This window comes from Lissotriton helveticus, chromosome 3_1, assembly GCF_964261635.1.
Source record: "Lissotriton helveticus chromosome 3_1, aLisHel1.1, whole genome shotgun sequence".
Lineage (NCBI taxonomy): Eukaryota > Metazoa > Chordata > Amphibia > Caudata > Salamandridae > Lissotriton > Lissotriton helveticus.
In genome coordinates this window covers 955142919-955168578 of record NC_136061.1, presented here as the reverse complement: position 1 = coordinate 955168578, position 25660 = coordinate 955142919, and the positions used below count along the sequence as shown (strand labels likewise).

Below are 25660 nucleotides of genomic sequence, written 5' to 3'. Positions count from 1 at the left end.
TGCCTGGAAGACCGGGTCCTCAAGGGCTTCCGGTTTTAACGGCCATGTAGGCATACTTGCCCACGGCGTACCCCATTTTTTTCCCAGCAGCAAAGGGTTATGATCGGAGATTATCCTGGCCAGTTACTTACTGGTCTCTACTAGATCATGAATGTCTGGTGTTCAGAGTATCGTATCCAGTCGTACAAGTAAGTCATGCAAGTGGGAAAAGAAGGAATAGTCCTTCTACTCTGGGTGGTGTGCTCTCCAAGAGTTTCATTCCCCACTGGGTTTGCCATTCGTTCAGGGCCTTTACCAACCTGACTATTGGGGTGTCCCGTAGTGGTGGATGGGACCCGTCAATATAAAGTTTGCTATACAATTATTATCTCACCCCATTATTACTAGGCCTATCAGGTGTGGAGCCAGTGGTCTGGAGAGGGCAGACAAGAATGAAACATGGGTTCATATATGCTCACTATAGTGACATCGCTGCCGTCTAATGTCCCAGGTACCACCACATACCTACCCTCTGGGTCTAATATTAGTCTCCTACACTTAAATGGGAGACCTGGTTTAATCCACACCAACACCCCTCTGGCGAATGCAGAGTTTCTGTGTAATAGGCCTGTTCCCTCCATCTACGCTGAAGAGCTTCCCCCTCCTTAGCTCTAAGATGTGCCTCCTGTATGTTATAGGGCAATCTGCACTCCCCTTCTGGCCAAGAAGGCATATACCTTTTGTCGTTTGACCATGGAGTGCATCCCTCTCACATTCCATGTTGCTTCAAACGAGTCCCCGCTTCCCACCAGGGGTTGCTATTATTCTATCTATTCTTTTCCTCTTGGATATTGACATGCCTAACTCCATCTACCATACACGCCCTCCCCTTTTCGAGAACCCCATCCCCCAACAGAAATACACACCCTGTACCCCAGAACCAAAGGGTGTCCGAAGTCTGGTGCACCCGCATAACACTAAGTAGGGTGGGCTGGTATCACAGTCTCGGAGCAGATCCCCCAGACCCGGGTTCCCCCCATCGCAATGAGTACAAACCACGGGTACAGTCCCCATTAAGTACATAGAGGCTACGACCTTTCAATGGCAACAGGCTCTTTTTGCCGGCGGGTGTGCATTTCACAGTCTGTCGCAATCGCCATTAAATTATCTTGTCTGCCGTTCTTGGTGTAACCTTCGGCAATTCCATGTCAGTGTCTTACGCAGGGCTTGTGTCTCTGGTTACCTCCAAATTATGATCCTCCTGCTCACTAAGCGAAGAACAAGGGTTCCTGTCCATGTTGCTGAGTTCAGTGAGCGCCCAGATCACCTTACCACTCTCACGTTGGGTTTCTGCAAATGTGGGAACATTTTTCTTAGTGTACTTCAGCCTCCTGCGACGCGAATCAGGATGTCTGGTGCTACCTTCTGGTCTGGCATTCGATTCTCCTTCGATCCAGCTCCAGGCATCTTGTAGGGTCATGAAAAATTGTGTACCGGTGGGAGGGACCACCCTTGGGCATGCCAGGAATAACATTGCGTAGGGGACATTCATTTTCCGGAAACGGCTCTTCACCCCTAGAAAGGTTGCACATTGCTTCTACCCCTTGACGGTGAAATCCGTAAAGATCATCACTTTACTATCATTTATTTGTAGGTCTCTTCATGTTCTCTCTTGAGCTAGAATATTGCCCTGGTCCCTGTAGTGCAGGAGTTTGGCTAGTATAGGGTCTAGGGGAGCCCCCGGTTTGGGATTTTGGGTAGGAACCCTATGTGCCCTCTGCAGGGCATAGAATTGGGAGAGGCCCTCTGGTGCTACATCTTTGCGGAACCACTCATCCATGTAGGTCAGCATGTCCGTTCCTTCTACCCATTCAGGAACCCCTAGAATTCTTATATTATTTCTGTGGGATCTATTTTCGCTGTCTTCTGCCCAAATTTCCAACACCTTAACTTAGTTCTCAATGAGGGATACTGTTTCTCTTAGCGTGGCAAATTCGGGTGGTATGTCTGTTAAGGTTTGTTTGGTAGTGGTGACTCTCTCGGCCAACCTCTGGTGGTCGTCTTTCAGTAAATTGAGCTCAGTCCCTGTCTATTTTAGACGTAGGAGCCTCTTGTGTAGCAGTTATTGCCTGTAATATGCCACCAAGTGTTGGCTCCGTTCTAGAGTCTTCCTTTTGGGTCAGTTTCATGTCTCTGACTTTTTCTGCCTGGCCGGGTATGTGCCCAGTGCTGTGATTATCTGGGCCATGTTTCCTGATGGTTTTCCTAATTTCTTCTGGGTTGCGTCCTTTACAATTCCCTCCAATGCTGCCCCTGTCCGGGGGGATGCAGTCAGAAGGCAGGTCTCCTTTCACCTCCAGTACAGTGTCACTCAAGACGAACTCAGATCTACCCCCAGGAATTGCTGTCTTCATGCATAAATACTGTATTCACGCAGTTTCAAAAGCAACACCATTTCCCCAGTGTCTCTCGGCGCTTCTAGGAGATTTGGCTAAGGTTACACCCTTCATCCCTTTCTCCGGCCTTTGTAGATTCCACTCCCCCAATTAGCGTTCACCATCAACTGGGTTGCCTCCAATTCACTGTCCAATCCCACTTACTTGGTTATATTAGGATGTTTGCACTGATCCACAATAGATCGCCCAGTGGGGGAATTCAGGGAGCAGCCCGTGTTTCTGCCACGCCTGATTCGAGAGGCCTCTTGGCTGCCCAAGTCCGCATGTGTCCGGTACAAATGACTGGAGTGTAATTTCAGAGGAACTCTGTTCACTTTATCTGCGCTTTGCAACCTTGCCGCTCGTTGCCCCTGGATAACAGCACAGACATCAACTCCATTAATCCTTTGTGTTATTTCCTCCCTCTGGGCTTCACTTCTGCACGCTGGTCTCCGCAGTCATAGGCACTTTTCCCCTGGCCTGGGACTGAGCTGCTGCAGTACCAATGTTGTTCTCCTTGTTTGGGGGTCTTGAGGAGTAATTGTCCTCTTCGAGGCAGGGTGGGGTCATCTAAGTTGCCCTACGATGCTCCTACTGCCTGCGGTAGGGCTGGTCATCCTTCTAGCACTGCCGTCCCTTCAGGCGTCCTCTGTTCAAATCATGCCACCATCTTTCTCGTTCAGGGCTTCGGCCAAACTCCTCCCCCCCCATACTCCTTCAGGGGTCTACTTCTCCCAGCTCTCAGCAGCTCCGTAGACCCCGGCACCTCAGGGCCGCCTACTTCTCGGCTGGGGTCTGTAGAGCCTACACACTCGCAGGGACAGGGAGGCCTACCATGCAATGGGTTACTCTGTAGCTCTGCCGACAGCCGCCATCTTGTGCCTGTCAAGCTGCTCCTCCTATTACTCCACTCGGTGTCATTTCAGGGCTAATCCCAGGCGTTCAACTAGTCTCCAGGCATATTAATGTTCCCGGTCCCTGGTGACTCCTTTAAGGGGGCCGAGATATCCACGATAATAGGTAATGGGGATTACGGGGCTGTAGCCCTGCAGCCCGCGTCCTACTCCATAGGCCTTAAGCCTTAGATCAGCCATATACTGCATATATATACTTTGTATCAAGATTTCTTTTTTCGGGGGGGAGGCGGGGGGGGCTGGTAACAGTGCTTTATGTATTTGGAACCGTATGCATAAAGCTATGTAGAACAGTTTGTGGTTAAATTGTACCTGTGAGGAAAGATGTTGGCAAGATAAGATTCAGACAATTTCATTAGCTAAACCTTTGAAGAGCTTTGTTAGTTTTGTGTAGTCAAAAGTGACAACGAAAAGCAGTGTAAAGCATGGCTTGTGCAAGGCTTTGTGTGATTAAAGCTACGTAAATGGCTGTGTGGTTAATGGGTTCTCTTTGGATCTAAGTCACGGTGTGAGAATCGTACAATTTGGGTAGTTGTGTCTCTGAAAGGCAGAGTAATACAATGTACAGGTAACTATTCCTGTGAAGCCATTATCAGGCATAATGTGGGTTACAGTGACTGAATAACGTTGTGCAATGGCATTTGCTGGCACTAGAATGTCCACTGCTTGGTAAACCAGTGTGTTTCCCTGCACTGGAGGAACAACTGGGGGTATCTAGTATCCTGATTTTTGGATCTGCATTGTGCTAATCATGTCATGAGTTCCGCATGTAGAGCGGTGGTGGTAACATACTATACCGTGGAGGCCTGATGGCCCACTCGGCAATATTTCAGCTTCTACTCCCTTGCTCCGTTCTTTTTGCTAACATTCCAAATGCACGTTAAACTTGTTGTTTAGTGTAGCTTGTGTGGTGCATGTATGGTGTGTGTGCCAGACTAATGGAGGCCACTGGGATCCATTTTGAATATCCCTGACCTTGCACAAGATAGAGGCGTTTACTGTGGTCTCGGACAGTGGACGTGTATTGCTCACATTCTCATAGCTGGAAAAAGGAGACCTTGATACTAAAGGAAGGGGAGGAGACAGGGCTTTGTTAGATATTCTATGAGATATTTTGTAATCAAGGAGCTTCTGATTATTCTTCATGAATAATGTCATTTGGTGCATGGTAAGGCTGAGGAGTGGGACTGCAGGCTGTCGTAAAAGGTGGGGACATTTTTAGGTGAGGACTGACCTTTTACTCTTCTTTTAATTATTTCTTTATTTAGGTTGATAACAGCTAAGTGCAGAAATGGCCCATCTTTTTGTGCCTCTGTTTTGGGTGATCCAGGATATAGATGACTGACTGCTTTTGTTACTAATAGTAGAGCGTAGTATTAAGAATCATTGTGTAAATAAAGTACGTTCTTTGTTAAAAACATAAGCACTATGTTGGATATTCACCATACTGGGTTGTTCACTGATTGTTGAGTTCAAGTCTCCTCCCTATATCAGCTCGCCACAATGTCTTGAGATCTGAGCTTAAGCCTGCACCCTATACCCACTACACAACAAGCGTGTAACGGCTCTCCCTCGCTACCCTGAAAGTCAAGTAAAGAAATGGTTGTACTTTTTCCAGTTTGAGGAGCCATAGTAGGTCAGGCTCCAGGACATCAGAGGCAAATGTCCTAATCCCTCTCAGTAGGAGCCCAGTAGCCCGTGTTTGCCCCATGCCGGCCCCCACCAGGATCTGGCAGAACTGCTAATGAAAGTCTGTGTAAGAAATGATGTGGATATGTCAGGATCTGTGTAATGCAGTGGATGTGTCATTGTATTTGTAGAATGCAAAAAAGAACAGTTGATGGACAGAATGCTGCAACATGTCAAACATTCACCCCAGTACAGAGATCTGGGCCTAAATCCATCGTGTTTTTGCTCCCCATGCCATTCCAGTTTAAACCCAGCCATATGCAAATTAGTCTTGATCCTGTTCCCCATGGGAACAGTCTAGCCGGATCTTGCCAGGTCACGTCCTCCCTGGACCAGAAATAAGCATCCTAGGACCGGTTTTGTTGCATCACCCCTCATCAGCCAGGCTAGCTTGACTCCAGTGGCATAGAGAGAATGTATTGTATTGTATATTTGTAAAGCGCACTGTGACCAAAATGGTGTCCTGGCGCTCGCTAGACCACTCAGTAAGGCATAGGTCTTATACGTTTAGTCTGGCTATTATTGAGGAAAGAGCCACGTTTTCAAAGACTTTCTAAACTTCAGCAGGTCGGTTTGAGATCTTAGTGAGGCTGGCAGTTTATTCCATATCTGAGCCGCCTTTGCGGTAAAGGCACGTCCTCCTTGTTGGACTTTGTTAAATCTGTATTCTTGAACATACTTGCATGAAGCTGATCGGAGAGGTCTGCCAGGGGTGTATTTCCTTAGTCTGGCTTGTAAAGGTTTTGGTCCTTAATTGTATAGTGCCTTAGAAACGATAGAGTGATTTAAATATGATCCTCTGTTTAATCGGCAGCAAGTGAAGATCTCGAAGGGCATTTGAGGCAGAAGAATCACTAGGTCTGTCAAGTGTTCGTTTCGCTGTGATTATCTGGATGCGTTCCAGTTCCTTTAGTAGAGAGCTGGGCGTTCCTAGTAAAAGAGCATTACAATAATCCAACCTACTTAATATGACGCCTCTCGAGATCAAGGATCTAGCTTGGACGTCGAGCCGGGGGTACAGCTTTCTGAGACCACAAATCAGTGCGAAGCAGGACCCCGCTATTCAGTGCACTTGTTTTTCCATAGAGAGGCTCTCATCTAGAATTTACCCCAGGTTCCGTACCACAGTTGAATTACCCAACGGGGTTTCCGTGGGTAGAGGCCAGAAATTAGGGGGTAAGGATATGGAGGTTTTGCAAAACGAACAGCAAAGGAGTTCAGTTTTACTTCTGTTAATCTTGAGTGAGTTAACACTCATCCAGTTAAATATATCTAAAATGCAGGCCGGAAAGTTGCTATGAGAGTCAGCCTGATCTTCATTTAATGATGAAATCAATTGGGTGTCGTCTGCATAATTGATAAGCGTGGGACCCATGTCCGGGCATACCCATCCCACTCGGGGTGACCTATGCAAAACAAGCATTTGAAATGCAATAGGTCTCGCATTTGTTTGATTTTGAGCTTTTGACGCTGTGAATGGCAATGTTTTGTATGCATGTGGTGAATAGGGAAATATGTTGGGTTGGATTGGAATTCTTATTTGTGGAGCACTAGGAAAGAGAGGAGGGGAAGAGCAGTATGACGCAAAAGTACAGCGAGTGAGGAGAAGTGAGGCACAAGTAAGGAGAGTGTGGAGGAGAAGAGCAGCATGAGGCAGAACGACGGAGAATGAGGAAAACAGCAGCAGGAGGCACAAGGAAGGACATGAACAAGAGGAGCAGCGGGAGGCACAAGGAAGGAGAGTGAGGAAGAGAAGAACAGCATGAGGCACAAGGAAGGAGAGTGAGGAGAAGAGCAGCGTGAGGCACAAGGAAGGAGATGAACAAGAAGAGCAGCGCGAGGCACAAGGAAGGAGAGTGAGGAGAAGAGCAGCGTGAGGCAGAAGGAAGGAGAGTGTGGAGGAGAAGAGCAGCGTGAGGCACAAGGAAGGAGAGTGGAGGAGAAGAGCAGAGTGAGGCACAAGGACGGAGAGTGTGGAGGAGAAGAGCAGAGTGAGGCACAAGGAAGGAGAGTGAGGAGAAGAGCAGCGTGAGGCAAAGGGAAGGAGAGTGGAGGATAAGAACAGCATGAGGCACAAGGACGGAGAGTGTGGAGGAGAAGAGCAGAGTGAGGCACAAGGACGGAGAGTGGGGGAGGAGAAGAAGAGCATGAGGCAGAAGGAAGGAGAGTGAGGAGAAGAGCAGCGTGAGGCAGAAGGAAGGAGAATGTGGAGGAGAAGAGCAGTGTGAGAGCAGAAGGATGGAGAGTGTGAGGAGAAGAGCAGTGTGAGGCACAAGGAAGGAGAGTGAGGAGGAGAAGAGCAGAGTGAGGCACAAGGACGGGAGTGAGGTGAAGAGCTGCGTGAGGCAGAAGGAAGGAGAGTGAGGAGTAGAGCAGCGTGAGGCAAAAGGAAGGAGAGTGAGGAGAAGAGCAGCGTGAGGCAGAAGGAAGGAGAGTGTGGAGGAGAAGAGCAGCGTGAGGCACAAGGAAGGAGAGTGGAGGAGAAGAGCAGAGTGAGGCACAAGGACGGAGAGTGTGGAGGAGAAGAGCAGAGTGAGGCACAAGGACGGAGAGTGTGAGGAGAAGAGCAGAGTGAGGCACAAGGAAGGAGAGTGAGAAGAGCAGCGTGAGGCACAAGGACAGAGTGTGGAGGAGAAGAGCAGAGTGAGGCACACGGACGGAGAGTGTGGAGGAGAAGAGCAGAGTGAGGCACAAGGAAGGAGAGTGGAGAAGAGCAGCGTGAGGCACAAGAAAGGAGAGTGAGGAGAAGAGCAGAGTGAGACAGAAGGAAGGAGAGTGAGGAGAAGAGCAGCGTGAGGCAGAAGGAAGGAGAGTGTGGAGGAGAAGAGCAGAGTGAGGCACAAGGAAGGAGAGTGAGGAGAAGAGCAGCGTGAGGCACAAGGACGGAGAGTGTGAGGAGAAGAGCAGAGTGAGGCACAAGGAAGGAGAGTGAGGAGAAGAGCAGCGTGAGGCACAAGGACAGAGTGTGGAGGAGAAGAGCAGAGTGAGGCACACGGACGGAGAGTGTGGAGGAGAAGAGCAGAGTGAGGCACAAGGAAGGAGAGTGGAGAAGAGCAGCGTGAGGCACAAGAAAGGAGAGTGAGGAGAAGAGCAGAGTGAGACAGAAGGAAGGAGAGTGAGGAGAAGAGCAGCGTGAGGCAGAAGGAAGGAGAGTGTGGAGGAGAAGAGCAGCGTGAGGCACAAGGAAGGAGAGTGTGGAGGAGAAGAGCAGCGTGAGGCACAAGGAAGGAGAGTGAGGAGGAGAAGAGCAGCATGAGGCACAAGGAAGGAGTGTGAGAAGAGCAGCGTGAGACACAAGGAAGGAGAGTGTGAGGTGAAGAGCAGCGTGAGGCAGAAGGACGGAGAGTGTGAGGAGGAGAGCATCATGAGACACAAGGAAGGAGAGTGTGAGGAAAAGAGCAGCGTGAGAGCAGAAGGACGGAGAGTGTGAGGAGAAGAGCAGCGTGAGGCGAAGAGCAGCGTGAGGCACAAGGAAGGAGAGTGAGGAGAAGAGCAGCGTGAGGCAGAAGGACGGAGAGTGTGAGGAGAAGAGCAGCATGAGACACAAGGAAGGAGAGTGTGCGGAGAAGAGCAGCGTGAGAGCAGAAGGACGGAGAGTGTAAGGAGAAGAGCAGCGTGAGGCACAAGGAAGGAGAGTGAGGAGGAGAAGAGCAGAGTGAGGCACAAGGACGGGAGTGAGGAGAAGAGCTGCGTGAGGCAGAAGGAAGGAGAGTGAGGAGAAGAGCAGCATGAGGCAGAAGGAAGGAGAGTGAGGAGAAGAGCAGCATGAGGCAGAAGGACGGAGAGTGTGAGGAGAAGAGCAGCGTGAGGCAGAAGGAAGGAGAGTGTGGAGGAGAAGAGCAGCGTGAGACACAAGGAAGGAGAGTGAGGAGGAGAAGAACAGCATGAGGCACAAGGAAGGAGAGTGAGGAGAAGAGCTGCGTGAGGCAGAAGGAAGGAGAGTGAGGAGAAGAGCAGAGTGAGGCAGAAGGAAGGAGAGTGAGGAGAAGAGCAGCGCCAGGCACAAGGAAGGAGAGTGAGGAGAAGAGCAGAGTGAGGCACAAGGACTGAGAGTGTGGAGGAGAAGAGCAGAGTGAGGCACAAGGACGGAGAGTATGGAGGAGAAGAGCAGAGTGAGGCTCAAGGACGGAGAGTGTGAGGAGTAGAGCAGAGTGAGGCACAAGGAAGGAGAGTGAGGAGAAGAGCAGCATGAGGCACAAGGACGGAGACTGTTGAGGAGAAGAGCAGAGTGAGGCAGAAGGAAGGAGAGTGAGGAGAAGAGCAGCGTGAGGCACAAGGACGGAAAGTGTGAGGAGAAGAGCAGAGTGAGGCACAAGGAAGGAGAGTGAGGAGAAGAGCAGAGTGAGGCACAAGGAAGAAGAGTGAGGAGAAGAGCAGCATGAGGCACAAGGACAGAGAGTGTGGAGGAGAAGAGCAGAGTGAGGCACAATGAAGGAGAGTGAGGAGAAGAGCAGCGTGAGGCACAAGGACGGAGAGTGTGGAGGAGAAGAGCAGAGTGAGGCACAAGGACGGAGAGTGTGAGGAGAAGAGCAGAGTGAGGCACAAGGACGGAGAGTGTGGAGGAGAAGAGCAGAGTGAGGCACAAGGACGGAGAGTGTGAGGAGAAGAGCAGAGTGAGGCACAAGGACGGAGAGTGTGAGGAGAAGAGCAGAGTGAGGCACAAGGACGGAGAGTGTGGAGGAGAAGAGCAGAGTGAGGCACAAGGAAGGAGAGTGAGGAGAAGAGCAGCGTGAGGCACAAGGACGGAGAGTGTGGAGGAGAAGAGCAGAGTGAGGCACAAGGACGGAGAGTGCGGAGGAGAAGAGCAGAGTGAGGCACAAGGAAGGAGAGTGAGGAGAAGAGCAGCGTGAGGCAGAAGGAAGGAGAGTGTGGAGGAGAAGAGCAGAGTGAGGCAGAAGGACGGAGAGTGTGAGGAGAAGAGCAGCATGAGACACAAGGAAGGAGAGTGTGCGGAGAAGAGCAGCGTGAGAGCAGAAGGACGGAGAGTGTAAGGAGAAGAGCAGCGTGAGGCACAAGGAAGGAGAGTGAGGAGGAGAATAGCAGAGTGAGGCACAAGGACGGGAGTGAGGAGAAGAGCTGCGTGAGGCAGAAGGAAGGAGAGAGGAGAAGAGCTGCGTGAGGCAGAAGGAAGGAGAGTGAGGAGAAGAGCAGCATGAGGCAGAAGGACGGAGAGTGTGAGGAGAAGAGCAGCGTGAGGCAGAAGGAAGGAGAGTGTGGAGGAGAAGAGCAGCGTGAGACACAAGGAAGGAGAGTGAGGAGGAGAAGAACAGCATGAGGCACAAGGAAGGAGAGTGAGGACAAGAGCTGCGTGAGGCAGAAGGAAGGAGAGTGTGAGGAGAAGAGCAGAGTGAGGCAGAAGGAAGGAGAGTGAGGAGAAGAGCAGCGCCAGGCACAAGGAAGGAGAGTGAGGAGAAGAGCAGAGTGAGGCACAAGGACTGAGAGTGTGGAGGAGAAGAGCAGAGTGAGGCACAAGGACGGAGAGTATGGAGGAGAAGAGCAGAGTGAGGCTCAAGGACGGAGAGTGTGAGGAGTAGAGCAGAGTGAGGCACAAGGAAGGAGAGTGAGGAGAAGAGCAGCATGAGGCACAAGGACGGAGACTGTTGAGGAGAAGAGCAGAGTGAGGCAGAAGGAAGGAGAGTGAGGAGAAGAGCAGCGTGAGGCACAAGGACGGAAAGTGTGAGGAGAAGAGCAGAGTGAGGCACAAGGAAGGAGAGTGAGGAGAAGAGCAGCGTGAGGCACAAGGACGGAAAGTGTGAGGAGAAGAGCAGAGTGAGGCACAAGGAAGGAGAGTGAGGAGAAGAGCAGAGTGAGGCACAAGGAAGAAGAGTGAGGAGAAGAGCAGCGTGAGGCACAAGGACAGAGAGTGTGGAGGAGAAGAGTAGAGTGAGGCAGAATGAAGGAGAGTGAGGAGAAGAGCAGCGTGAGGCACAAGGACGGAGAGTGTGGAGGAGAAGAGCAGAGTGAGGCACAAGGACGGAGAGTGTGAGGAGAAGAGCAGAGTGAGGCACAAGGACGGAGAGTGTGGAGGAGAAGAGCAGAGTGAGGCACAAGGACGGAGAGTGTGGAGGAGAAGAGCAGAATGAGGCACAAGGACGGAGAGTGTGAGGAGAAGAGCAGAGTGAGGCACAAGGAAGTAGAGTGAGGAGAAGAGCAGCGTGAGGCACAAGGACGGAGAGTGTGGAGGAGAAGAGCAGAGTGAGGCACAAGGAAGGAGACTGAGGAGAAGAGCAGCGTGAGGCACAAGGACGGAGAGTGTGGAGGAGAAGAGCAGAGTGAGGCTCAAGGACGGAGAGTGTGAGGAGTAGAGCAGAGTGAGGCACAAGGAAGGAGAGTGAGGAGAAGAGCAGCATGAGGCACAAGGACGGAGACTGTTGAGGAGAAGAGCAGAGTGAGGCAGAAGGAAGGAGAGTGAGGAGAAGAGCAGCGTGAGGCACAAGGACGGAAAGTGTGAGGAGAAGAGCAGAGTGAGGCGCAAGGAAGGAGAGTGAGGAGAAGAGCAGAGTGAGGCACAAGGAAGAAGAGTGAGGAGAAGAGCAGCGTGAGGCACAAGGACAGAGAGTGTGGAGGAGAAGAGCAGAGTGAGGCACAATGAAGGAGAGTGAGGAGAAGAGCAGCGTGAGGCACAAGGATGGAGAGTGTTGAGGAGAAGAGCAGAGTGAGGCACAAGGACGGAGAGTGTGAGGAGAAGAGCAGAGTGAGGCACAAGGACGGAGAGTGTGGAGGAGAAGAGCAGAGTGAGGCACAAGGACGGAGAGTGTGGAGGAGAAGAGCAGAGTGAGGCACAAGGACGGAGAGTGTGAGGAGAAGAGCAGAGTGAGGCACAAGGAAGGAGAGTGAGGAGAAGAACAGCGTGAGGCACAAGGACAGAGAGTGTGGAGGAGAAGAGCAGAGTGAGGCACAAGGAAGGAGAGTGAGGAGAACAGCGTGAGGCACAAGGATGGAGAGTGTGGAGAAGAGCAGAGTGAGGCACAAGGAAGGAGAGTGAGGAGAAGAGCAGCGTGAGGCACAAGGACGGAGAGTGTGAGGAGAAGAGCAGAGTGAGGCACAAGGAAGGAGAGTGAGGAGAAGAGCAGCGTGAGGCACAAGGACGGAGAGTGTGAGGAGAAGAGCAGAGTGAGGCACAAGGAAGGAGAGTGTGAGGAGAAGAGCAGCATGAGGCACAAGGAAGGAGAGTGAGGAGAAGAGCAGCGTGAGGCACAAGGAAGGAGAGTGTGGAGAAGAAGAGCAGCATGAGGCACAAGGACGGAGAGTGTGAGGAGAAGAGCAGCATGAGGCACAAGGAAGGAGAGTGAGGAGAAGAGCAGCGTGAGGCAGAAGGAAGGAGAGTGTGGAGGAGAAGAGCAGCGTGAGGCACAAGGACGGAGAGTGAGGAGAAGAGCAGCGTGAGGCACAAGGATGGAGAGTGTGGAGGAGAAGAGCAGAGTGAGGCACAAGGCAGGAGAGTGAGGAGAAGAGCAGCATGAGGCACGAGGACGGAGAGTGTGAGGAGAAGAGCAGAGTGAGGCACAAGGAAGGAGAGAAGAGAGAAGCAGAGTGAGGCAAAAGGAAGGAGAGTGAGGAGAAGAGCAGCGTGAGGCAGAAGGAAGGAGAGTGTGGAGGAGAGGAGCAGCGTGAGGCACAAGGACGGAGAGTTTGGAGGAGAAGAGCAGAGTGAGGCACAAGGATGGAGAGTGTGAGGAGAAGAGCAGAGTGAGGCACAAGGAAGGAGAGTGAAGAGAAGAGCAGAGTGAGGCAAAAGGAAGGAGAGTGAGGAGAAGAGAAGCGTGAGGCAGAAGGAAGGAGAGTGTGGAGGAGAGGAGCAGCGTGAGGCACAAGGACGGAGAGTCTGGCGGAGAAGAGCAGCATGAGGCAGAAGGAAGGAGAGTGAGGAGAAGAGCAGAGTGAGGCACAAGGAAGGAGAGTGAGGAGAAGAGCAGAGTGAGGCACAAGGAAGGAGAGTGAGGAGAAGAGCAGTGTGAGGCACAAGGAAGGAGAGTGAGGAGGAGAAGAACAGCATGAGGCACAAGGAAGGAGAGTGAGGAGAAGAGCAGCGTGAGGCACAAGGACGGAGAGTGTGAGGAGAAGAGCAGCGTGAGGCAGAAGGAAGGAGAGTGAGGAGGAGAAGAACAGCATGAGGCACAAGGACGGAGAGTGTGGAGGAGAAGAGCAGAGTGAGACACAGGGACGGAGAGTGTGGAGAAGAGCAGAGTGAGGCACAAGGACGGAGAGTGTGAGAAGAAGAGCAGAGTGAGGCACAAGGAAGGAGAGTGAGGAGAAGAGCAGAGTGAGGCACAAGGAAAAAGTGAGGAGAAGAGCAGCGTGAGGCACAAGGACGGAGAGTGTGGAGGAGAAGAGCAGAGTGAGGCACAAGGAAGGAGAGTGAGGAGAAGAGCAGCGTGAGGCTCAAGGACGGAGAGTGAGGAGGAGAAGAGCAGAGTGAGGCACAAGGAAGGAGAGTGAGGAGAAGAGCAGCGTGAAGCACAAGGACGGAGAGTGTGAGGAGAAGAGCAGAGTGAGGCACAAGGAAGGAGAGTGAGGAGAAGAGCAGAGTGAGGCACAAGGAAGGAGAGTGTGGAGGAGAAGAGTAGCGTGAGGCACAAGGAAGGAGAGTGAGGAGGAGAAGAGCAGCATGAGGCACAAGGAAGGAGTGTGAGAAGAGCAGCGTGAGACACAAGGAAGGAGAGTGTGAGGTGAAGAGCAGCGTGAGGCAGAAGGACGGAGAGTGTGAGGAGGAGAGCATCATGAGACACAAGGAAGGAGAGTATGAGGAGAAGAGCAGCGTGAGAGCAGAAGGACGGAGAGTGTGAGGAGAAGAGCAGCGTGAGGCACAAGGAAGGAGAGTGTGGAGGAGAAGAGCAGCGTGAGCCACAAGGAAGGAGAGTGAGGAGGAGAAGAGCAGCATGAGGCACAAGGAAGGAGTGTGAGAAGAGCAGCGTGAGACACAAGGAAGGAGAGTGTGAGGTGAAGAGCAGCGTGAGGCAGAAGGATGGAGAGTGTGAGGAGGAGACCATCATGAGACACAAGGAAGGAGAGTGTGAGGAGAAGAGCAGCGTGAGAGCAGAAGGACGGAGAGTGTGAGGAGAAGAGCAGCGTGAGGCGAAGAGCAGCGTGAGGCACAAGGAAGGAGAGTGAGGAGAAGAGCAGCGTGAGGCAGAAGGACGGAGAGTGTGAGGAGAAGAGCAGCATGAGACACAAGGAAGGGGAGTGTGCGGAGAAGAGCAGCATGAGAGCAGAAGGACGGAGAGTGTAAGGAGAAGAGCAGCGTGAGGCACAAGGAAGGAGAGTGAGGAGGGGAAGAGCAGAGTGAGGCACAAGGAAGGGAGTGAGGAGAAGAGCTGCGTGAGGCAGAAGGAAGGAGAGTGAGGAGAAGAGCAGCATGAGGCAGAAGGACGGAGAGTGTGAGGAGAAGAGCAGCGTGAGGCAGAAGGAAGGAGAGTGTGGAGGAGAAGAGCAGCGTGAGACACAAGGACGGAGAGTTTGGAGGAGAAGAGCAGAGTGAGGCACAAGGACGGAGAGTTTGGAGGAGAAGAGCAGAGTGAGGCACAAGGATGGAGAGTGTGAGGAGAAGAGCAGAGTGAGGCACAAGGAAGGAGAGTGAAGAGAAGAGCAGAGTGAGGCAAAAGGAAGGAGAGTGAGGAGAAGAGAAGCGTGAGGCAGAAGGAAGGAGAGTGTGGAGGAGAGGAGCAGCGTGAGGCACAAGGACGGAGAGTGAGGAGAAGAGCTGCGTGAGGCAGAAGGAAGGAGAGTGTGAGGAGAAGAGCAGAGTGAGGCAGAAGGAAGGAGAGTGAGGAGAAGAGCAGCGCCAGGCACAAGGAAGGAGAGTGAGGAGAAGAGCAGAGTGAGGCAAAAGGAAGGAGAGTGAGGAGAAGAGAAGCGTGAGGCAGAAGGAAGGAGAGTGTGGAGGAGAGGAGCAGCGTGAGGCACAAGGACGGAGAGTCTGGCGGAGAAGAGCAGCATGAGGCAGAAGGAAGGAGAGTGAGGAGAAGAGCAGAGTGAGGCACAAGGAAGGAGAGTGAGGAGAAGAGCAGAGTGAGGCACAAGGAAGGAGAGTGAGGAGAAGAGCAGTGTGAGGCACAAGGAAGGAGAGTGAGGAGGAGAAGAACAGCATGAGGCACAAGGAAGGAGAGTGAGGAGAAGAGCAGCGTGAGGCACAAGGACGGAGAGTGTGAGGAGAAGAGCAGCGTGAGGCAGAAGGAAAGAGAGTGAGGAGGAGAAGAACAGCATGAGGCACAAGGAAGGAGAGTGAGGAGAAGAGCTGCGTGAGGCAGAAGGAAGGAGAGTGTGAAGAGAAGAGCAGAGTGAGGCAGAAGGAAGGAGAGTGAGGAGAAGAGCAGCGCCAGGCACAAGGAAGGAGAGTGAGGAGAAGAGCAGAGTGAGGCAAAAGGAAGGAGAGTGAGGAGAAGAGAAGCGTGAGGCAGAAGGAAGGAGAGTGTGGAGGAGAGGAGCAGCGTGAGGCACAAGGACGGAGAGTCTGGCGGAGAAGAGCAGCATGAGGCAGAAGGAAGGAGAGTGAGGAGAAGAGCAGAGTGAGGCACAAGGAAGGAGAGTGAGGAGAAGAGCAGAGTGAGGCACAAGGAAGGAGAGTGAGGAGAAGAGCAGTGTGAGGCACAAGGAAGGAGAGTGAGGAGGAGAAGAACAGCATGAGGCACAAGGAAGGAGAGTGAGGAGAAGAGCAGAGTGAGGCACAAGGACGGAGAGTGTGGAGAAGAGCAGAGTGAGGCACAAGGACGGAGAGTGTGAGAAGAAGAGCAGAGTGAGGCACAAGGAAGGAGAGTGAGGAGAAGAGCAGAGTGAGGCACAAGGAAAAAGTGAGGAGAAGAGCAGCGTGAGGCACAAGGACGGAGAGTGTGGAGGAGAAGAGCAGAGTGAGGCACAAGGAAGGAGAGTGAGGAGAAGAGCAGCGTGAGGCACAAGGACGGAGAGTGTGGAGGAGAAGAGCAGAGAGGCACAAGGAAGGAGAGTGAGGAGAAGAGCAGCGTGAGGCTCAAGGACAGAGAGTGAGGAGGAGAAGAGCAGAGTGAGGCACAAGGAACGAGAGTGAGGAGAAGAGCAGCGTGAGGCACAAGGACGGAGAGTGTGAGGAGAAGAGCAGATTGAGGCACAAGGAAGGAGAGTGAGGAGAAGAGCAGAGTGAGGCACAAGGACGGAGAGTGTGGAGGAGAAGAGCAGAGTGAGGCACAAGGACGGAGAGTGTGGAGGAGAAGAGCAGAGTGAGGCACAAGGACGGAGAGTGTGGAGGAGAAGAGCAGAGTGAAGCACAAGGAAGGAGAGTGAGGAGAAGAGCAGCGTGAGGCACAAGGACGGAGAGTGTGAGGAGAAGAGCAGAGTGAGGCACAAGGAAGGAGAGTGTGAGGAGAAGAGCAGCATGAGGCACAAGGAAGGAGAGTGTGGAGAAGAGCAGCGTGAGGAACAAGGACGGAGAGTGAGGAGAAGAGCAGCATGAGGCACAAGGAAGGAGAGTGAGGAGAAGAGCAGCGTGAGGCAGAAGGAAGGAGTGTGTGGAGAAGAGCAGCGTGAGGCAGAAGGAAGGAGAGTGAGGAGGAGAAGAACAGCATGAGGCACAAGGAAGGAGAGAGGAGAAGAGCAGCATGAGGCAGAAGGAAGGAGAGCGTGGAGGAGAAGAGCAGCGTGAGGCACAAGGAAGGAGAGTGAGGAGGAGAAGAACAGCATGAGGCACAAGGAAGGAGAGTGAGGAGAAGAGCAGCGTGAGGCAGAAGGAAGGAGAGTGTGGAGGAGAAGAGCAGCGTGAGGCACAAGGAAGGAGAGTGAGGAGGAGAAGAACAGCATGAGGCACAAGGAAGGAGAGTGAGGAGAAGAGCAGCGTGAGGCAGAAGGAAGGAGAGTGTGGAGGAGAAGAGCAGCGTAAGGCACAAGGACGGAGAGTGTGGAGGAGAAGAACCGAGTGAGGCACAAGGACGGAGACTGAGACTGAGGAGAAGAGCAGTGTGAGGCAGAATGACAGAGTGAATATAATCGCAGCGCGATGCACAAGGAAGGAGAGTAATGAGAAGAGCAGCGTGAGGCAGAACGACAGAGAGTGAGAAGAGCAGCGTGAGGCACAAGGAAGGAGAGTGAGGAGGAGAGAAGTGTGAGGCATAAGGAAGGAGAATGAGGGAAAAAGTGAGGCAGTGCATATATACTCCAGCAAAGGACCTCAGATAAAAGAAGCTTCACTTTGAAATGCATTCAAATACAAAATAGCATAAAATGTATAAGTAAGTAAAAACAACTAGCTGCAGACATATAGAATAAAGAAAAAACTCCATATTTGTTCTCTTTAAAAAAGTAAGAAAAAGAAAACAATATTCAACAGTCATTGAAGATGGCAGCGCTTCACCTTACCCTTGTTTTCTTATTTTGTTTTTTTAAATTACGGTCCCCCTGTCTCTTTAAAAGACAAAGGTAAGACCAGAAAACTAGTTTGCTACCGAAACTTATAACAGAAACATAAGAGCAAGTACGGGCTAGCTTTGAGTATTTCTGTTCAGTGTTCTGGCAGATCTGAAAGGAAAGCTGGGTCAAACAGACCATCACGTTATCTCTTCAATAAAGGCAACAATAAAGATGCTAACGTCGAGCCAATATAACAGCTCCTCTTCAGCTTGCAGAAAAAGTTTTACATTATGTTAGCAGCATATGGCACCTGCAACATAAAGATGTCCATACAAAATGGACAAGCACAGGATGGCTCCTACCGGCACCTGAATGGCGATCACTCGACTTGCAAAAGCCACAGCTGACAATTATGGAGTGGGACACTTTTAGAAAACGCATTTATTGATACTAGTTGTACAGATGTACAGTTGCACAGATCTAGTTGTACAGTGGGATTTTTTTTTTTTTAATGATGCTGTGTCCTTTCTGCACAGTCTGGCTTGTGCATTCGAGGGATACGAACATACCACACAACACTGCGTTGAGGAAAAAAAACAAGCATGAAATGTGGCCAGCCCGTCCCCTAGTAATAAAGCCAGCCCCCACTATCTGCATAAACAGCCGCCACCATGCCAGTCCAGCCCAGCGGTATAGAAGTCCGGCCTTGCTAGAAACCCATAAACTGTCACCCTACCCTGTCTAGCTGCCTGCCACTGTCTGAGCTAGAGCAGAGCTGAAGAGGAGGGGCCTTACGTGTTCAAAGCTACACACAAATACAATTAGTAGTGTTAAAAGGAAAACAATGTATTTTTGTGAATACGCTTTAAACTTTGTTTTTAAAAAAATGCTTTCAGGTTGGATTTGTAACTGTGTTAATATATTGTAATATATTGAAATTTGTTTAGAAAAAAACGGAGCCTAAAAGTCTGCTGTAGGATAAACTTTAGCATGTTTTTGCCACTTGTGAAATGAAACCAAGACAAACTAATTAAGTGCAAATAAGCTTTGTAGTAAAGATTGTAATCTTTCGATGTGCAGCATCTGTGAGATGCAAATTAGCAAACAGCAGGATGTAAGCACGTAAAACGAACTGTAGGTCACTGCTAAAGTTCACAGCTTGCTTTCTGTACAAAAGTAACAAGAGCACAGGATACTTTACATAGAGTCACGTTTATTGTTTTAGACACGATGAGATGCAATGATTTGCCCAAAATCATGGGATTCTGAGTGGACGTCGAGACTCGGTTCACCAGTCCCTAAATGAGCATACGGCCACCAGTGGCGAAGTGCATAAAGGAAAGAAAGCATGGGAACTGTGATTCTGGCCGTGGGCAGTGAATAATTAGGGGAGGAGAATCCGGCCTCGCGGCCGTGAAAGAAGTGTGAACAAGCAACAAATGGCTTTCATGTGGTGATGTGAGGCAGGCTAGTAGAAGCGCGGTCACGAGACCACATGCACTTCTGGAAATCCGCATTTCTCAGAGCTTAGTTTAACTCTTAGTTTAGCCCCAATAGTCTCGTCCTATTCATTCCTTGCGGAATGGAATAGGACGAGACCTAAAAAACAGTTAATGGACGAAATGCTGCACAATGTCAAACATTCACCCCAGTACAAAGATCTGGGCCTAGATCCATGTTTTTTTGCTCCCCATGCCATTTGAGGACCTGGCTTGGCAGTTCTGTTCCCATGAGGAACAGGGTCAAGACTGATTTGCATATGACTGGGTCCAAACTTGGGTGGAATTGTGAGCAAAATAACAATGGATTAAACCCAGATATTTGTGACTGGGGTGAATGTTTGCATTTTTCAGCATTCCGTCCATCAATTGTTCCTTTTGCATTTGTCGCCCTAAGTGGGAAGGGTATGCCCAAACGTGAGTCCCGTGCTCACTGTGCCACTGGATTCAAGCTAGCCTGGCCAGGATGCTAGTTTCCGGTCCAGGGAGGACCTGTCTTGGCAGTTTGGCTGGACTGTTCCCATGAGGAACAGGATCAAGACTGATTTGCATATGGCTGGGTTCAAACCGGGGTGGCTTGGTGAACAAAAGAATGATGGATTAAACCCAGATCCTTGTGACTGGGGGTGAATGTTTGCATTGTTCAGCATTCCGTCCATCAATTGTTTCTTTTGGAATTATTTTTGTAGAAAGCATTGTGTGTGTGAAAGGGTTTTTTAATTAATTTGCTTTAGTACCTCAACCTCTGGAAAGCTTGTTCTGGTAAAAATGCTTATAGCACAGTGCTGGGGTGACTTTATGGCATTATGTGGATTGTGGTTTCTTTTAGAAGAATCGAAAAGTATACATTGCACAATCCTTGTGATTGGGATCACAAGGAAAATCAGTAATGGGGACAAATCTTTCTGTGATATGGAACTGTAAAGTCGGTTTCTTGCCCTGAATGATGTGCAGTGAGTAATCACTGCTGAAGTACTGTAACATGTTTGAAATAAGAACATTTATTTAAAAGAATCTTACAAAAAAATATTGTCTAAAGCACTAAATTGTGAGCTCTCCTCTGTTTAAGAGAATGGTAGTCGTAAGACATCATACTGTTAACAGTACCTGAGAAAAACCTTGTAGGGCCTGTTGTGGGTGACGGTGCATGTTTTTCTTCCTTTTCAAGGTGATACGGCTAGAGGCCCAGGTTACGCGCTACCGAAGCTCCGCAGAAAATGCAGAGAAAGTGGAAGATGAACTAAAAGCAGAGAAACGGAAGCTCCAAAGAGAGGTGAGGAGGTTGTGGGAAATGGGCACCTCATGAGCAGAAAGGCAAAGTGGGAGACCCTGTAAAATGCTAGTGAAAGAATAGTCTAATTCAGAGCAAAGGCAGTGCCCTATTTGTGGGTGACAGCTAATTATGTTAACATAGCCATGCATGAATGGGTTGGTAGTGTCCAATGCATTTGGGGCAAGGGTGTCCCATGTAGAGTGAAGAAGACCGGGTAAATGTCACTGTCTGATGTTTGGAGGATGAGGAGTGGTGCCATAGGGCAAAACAGTTCCTGATTTGTGGTGGATTGTGTGTTTTGATGGCAAGAGTGACAGAGTGGGTGTTGCTTAGTTATGCTTAATAGAAACTGTCTTCTAGCCTGAAGCAAATGCACCAAGTGCAATAACGCTGCTTGATCAGTGTAGAAGATAGCTCCAATCTCTAAAATGCGGGTTCCTGTCTGCTAAATACCACAGAGGTTTCCAAAGTGATCGAATGAAAAGACGTCAAACTGTCCCAACCCCTTTTATGTAAAATTCTACTGTCGTATGAGCTGCAGTTCCACTCTAGGGATGGAATGGTGGTGAAATACTCCAGCTGCATTTAGGAAACAAGTGGATACTCTGCATCATGCACCAGCAAACGTTTGATGCTATCTAATGACACCTTCATTTCCCTGCGTCTATTTGTTTATCTCCAGTAACTTCTAGAAGTCCTTCATGGTGCACAAAGCGAAGCCACTGAGGTCATTATGTAGCATTTATAAACTGATCTGCTACCCAGCAACGCTGAAATTTTAAGAAAACATGCACCAAACTAAAAGTATTGGAAAAGCCAAGTCTGGAAAGTTAATTTTCAGTCTGATGAAGACGGGCAGTTTGTTCCAGTTCTTTGGGGCCAACAAAGAAAAGGCTTGCCAGCCTACACAGGAGTGGAAAATATATAGAATGACCACCAATGAGGCATTCTTAGAATGTAGGCTCTACCTCTGAAAATGTGATAGGATTGACCAAGTCAAGTACCGTGGCCCCTGCTGTGTAATGTCCGATGTACAATGCAAAAGGACCTTAAAAGTGGTTCTTTTACAGAGCTTGGAGCCAATTAAGCTTCTTTCAGAAAGAAGACGGATGCCATGTTCTAGGAAGATTAACAATCAGCATCACAAAGGACTTTGGCACCGCCTGTAAACGTTCCAACAAATACTCCAAGATGCAAATATATATAGTATGGGTTCTTAACATTTTGAATTCTGTGAACCACCACTTAATCATTACTGGAATCCATGGACCCCAACTGAGTCATAACCAGAAGTGGGAGTTAACGGCCTAAGTAATTTTGATGATTTGACCCACAAAACATGCTTTCGTCAAACAACTACACAAACAATTAAATATTTTGCACAAGCAAATACATAAAAAATTCGTTTAAATGGGAACATTGGGGCTATTTTGAATTCTGTTGATTCTACGCATGATCCATACTATACTCTGTTTGATGCTGTTGCACTCCTCCCACAAATCTATCTGAGGATACCAACTTAGTTTTTAGCCTCCAATTTCAAATGCTTTAACATTTATAGAACTTTTTAAAATTCGTAATCTACATTGTATCCCTTTATTTATATGTATCTTATTATCTGTTAATATTATTTCATTTTCAAAGCAGTCACGGACCCCCTGAGTAGGCAATGCGGACCCTGAGGTGTCCCCTGACTACAAGTTAAGAAACGCTGATATAGGACATTCTTATAATGTAGTCTCAAAACAATTGGGGCATGTGTGACCAAGTTGCAAACTTCCAACAGTATAACCTGAAAACTTCACACAACATTTTTAGGGTGAGAAAATAACTTAATTCCACTTTGCCCACTTGTGTCATCATAGACATCACCCAATCTAGAATTACACTCACTGGTGTGGATATAGCTCCAAGTTCAGATGTCCACCACTCCTTAGGCTAAAGAGTGTTTTCCCCAGCAGAAGAATCTCTGTATGCGTCTTAGTTCAGTTGAATACAGTTGAGGTGCATCCAGGTTGCCACTGCTCTCAGAGATGCATGAAGTTGGCTTCTGTATCAGTGAATTCATCGTAGATGGTAAAAATCTGTGTGTAATGTGCTTATGTTATAATCTCAAAGCCACATTAACACACCAGGACAGGTAAAGGGGACATGTAGATGCTAAATAGGGTGGGACTCAAAGACGATCCCAGGAGCACACCTTGCATCACTGGAACAGCAGCTGACGAGGATTAGGTATGAGATACTGCCTGCATTCTGTCTGATTAAAAAATGATTCCAGCCATAAGGGCCTTTTGACAGATCCCGGTCTTAAGAACATGTACAACTAAGACTGCGTGAGAGATTGATTCAAAAGCAGTGGTTAAATCCAAGAGAACCATGGCCGCTCAGCTGCCCTGGTTCCAGTATCCTTTGCAGATTATCCATGGCAGTTACTACAGTGGTTTCCAAACTACAATTAACGGAATAAGCAACTCTGACTCCAATGCATCCAGAAGAAAACTGGTTTCCAGATAGCTCTCGAGCTGTCTAATGATAGCCTTCTCCAAGGGTTTTTCTGGGAAAGGTAGTAAGAAGATCGGACAATAGTTCGATATAACTGCCAGATATGCAGAATGCTTCTTCGAGAGAACTCTTTCAAATCTCTTGGACTAATGCTGAGAGACTGACACTCTGAATTCTTATAAGCCATTTAACTTCTAAGCCCAAAAAAACACACCAGGTCCTGTAATTATATTAAAACATATTGTTTACTTGTTTACAGCTTAATCAAATCAAACAGCAGCAAAGTATTAGCAGAGCAATGACTTAGGCCCATGCTGATTCCAGCAAATTTGACAAATTCAGCTTCCTTATTCAAACGTTTTTTTTAGATTTGCTATAACATGGAGCCGTTTTGGCTACTTTTTTGTGGTTACTCAAGTACAATTTATATAGTGGGAAAAGTACTGTCTACTCTGCTGACCCACAAGAAAATTGGGATGTGAGCACTCTCTAAAAAAAGCTCTCACTGGCTGAGAGGATTTTATCTATTCTATGAGAAGTTTGCCTGGGCCGTGAATCCCAGGTTAAGCCATATTGCCTGACTGTGGGAAGTGCACGTCTTCGGAGCAGATCCATCAGAGTTGGTGACACTGCTTTGTGTGTTTTGTTAAAGGTTAATGTCCTCTTGTACAGAGGTGAGTGTTTTGGGTTAAACTCATGTTTTGGGAAATCTGGAGACTTTGGAGCAGAGAACCAGGACTGTGACATGGCTTGATGTCTGAGGTAGACTGAAATCTCATCCAAAATGGAGGCAACAAGGTAGGGCTGACTGCCAAGTGGGTATGGAAGACGGGTCTCTAGAGCGAGAGTACTGCAAAGAGCTGGTTGGCCTGGCATGATGTTTATAGGAGACATGTGTTTAGTTATCCCACATATTGTTTTTATCTCTTTATATTCCTATCATATGTGGTTCTTTCTCTGTGTATACACATTTTTCTCTCTTTGTACATCTTCGCTTCATCTGCACTTTTCTATTTGTATTTTCATTACCCGTTTTCTATTTACTCCTTCTTGTTCTTCCTAGCTTCAATATTTTTTCAGTACACATTTTCTTTCATCTCAATCCTCTTTTCGACCGTTTCGTTTTTATTTATTCTTCTTTTATCCATCCTATTTTCACATACTTATTCTTTTTCCTTTATATTTTTCATTTGCCCTTATGACTCTTTCAATGCTTCTTTTAATTTCTCCGTTTCTTCCCAAAACTTGTTATTGACTTGTTGTTATTGACTTTGCTTTTACTGTGTTTCCTGTTCACCCTCTTTGTATAAAATTTCTAGCTACGCACATACTTGGATAAAATAGAAGAACTGGAAGTCAGCAACAGCCACTTATCCAAGCGCCTGGAGAAGATGAAAGCCAACCGCAGTGCTTTGCTGTCTCAGCAGTAATCAAGGAAAGAAGTAGACCACAAATATATTGACAATATCCGACAGAAGGAGAACATATGATGTTTTTCTATCTGTGATGGTTTTGAATGACTCATCATATCAAGCCTACTGAGAAATCCAACAAAGCCAGTATTGTTGTGTTACTCAGAAGCATGCTACTGAGAAAATTTGAGGGAACCTGGAATCGGCAGCTCTGCTGGTGCAATGTGTGCGTGGGAAAAGCTGATTTCCTCAAGAGCCTTCAATGTACCCAGACAGTCAAAACTCAGTCAATGTGTACCATCCACCAAGCACAACGTGGGCAGTGAACCCTAGGGTGCACATGGCTGAAGCTGAATGTCTCGCCAAAATACACCATCTGTAAAAAGATATTGACTTGGTGTTCTCTAGCTTTAATCCTCATTTTTGTTTTTATTTGACTTACTGAAAATTGGAAGAGTGAAAATGACACCACCTCCCAATACTTGAAGACTGACTTGTATGCGGTAGGCGCTTTGTGGCTCAAAAACATTGTGGAACACAAGCCATTGCAATAGACCACCGTCTGAGACAAAGCTTTGTGATGAAAATTCACTGGAATACAATGGTCCTAGATGTAAAAGTGACCTTATGGGACAATGAAGGTCTGTGACCGATGAAGGCAGGTGGAAGAGAAATTTTCATGTTAGTATTTTTGAACAGGTGGAATGTTTCCACAGTTTCGATCATAAATATTTTATTTCAGGGCAAATAGCAAATTGCTTCATGGAACTGCTAAAAAGGAAATGCAGATGTTTACTTGTATTATTTAATCTTTATATTTTAAAATGAAATGGCTTCCTTGTTTTTTAAGGAGTTTGTGTTAAAATAAATTCATGCCACATAGAAAAGAAGAGGAAGAAATGTCACTTCTTTAGCTTTTATCCTTTGAAATATTTGATTACTGGATCATTTGTGGAGTGGTATGTTATTAGGAGGTAATGAGTTGTCACATCCTACATTAAGATGTGTATATCATACGAACCTAGTTAAGAAGCAGCAACGCGTTTTACACAGTACAACAATGTATCCAGGTTATTGGGCATATATGGCAAGAGCATGAAGAAGATAAAGGGATTGGAAAAGGAAAGCATCTTTGTGTCTGTCTTTTGACTAAAGAAGTTGAATTTCTTAACTGTGATGGATGAGGCGCTCCTTAGAGAGGTGGTGATTCTTTTTTGTTGTGATTTACAAAAGTGCAGAAACCACCCTGGTAAGCTATTGGGCTGCTCTTCCGAATCCATAGTTCATAGTTTAAGAATGTTTGGTCTTTTCTCCATCAGATTATTCATGTATCAAAAGAAACCTGGAAGATTGCCAAAGTGCTACCTCAGACCTTTAGAGATGGATAGTTGCTGTTTCACAGCTGCATTGCCAATTACACCTTCTACGGTGGTAGAGGAGAATTGGTTGCTAGGGTCTTACATGTGGTATAGTAGTTGGGGGAAAGAAAAAATCAGTAGTCCTTTGAGATCAGCAATGGCATGAGGACTCTACTCAGTAAGTGTTGACTGTGAGTGGTGCATTTCTACTTTTGACGTGGGTGAGAACTAAGGCGTAGCCAGTTCTTCTGAAGTTTGATATATGGTTTTAGTTTATCAAACCT

At 48.4% G+C, this 25660-nt stretch overlaps 1 protein-coding gene across 2 annotated transcripts in view; it reads left to right on the top strand.

Annotated features, from left to right (window-relative positions):
• The window catches only part of LRRFIP1 (LRR binding FLII interacting protein 1), a 542422-nt gene extending 517278 nt beyond the window's left edge, over positions 1–25144 (top strand). For both annotated transcript variants that reach the window (XM_078681355.1, XM_078681354.1), the window contains 2 exons: positions 19997–20101; positions 23926–25144. In XM_078681355.1, coding sequence (XP_078537481.1) covers positions 19997–20101; positions 23926–24036 — 216 coding nt within the window. In that variant the 3' untranslated portion in view covers positions 24037–25144. The remainder of the gene's footprint in view (positions 1–19996; positions 20102–23925) is intronic.
• The last annotated feature ends 516 nt before the right edge of the window (positions 25145–25660 follow it).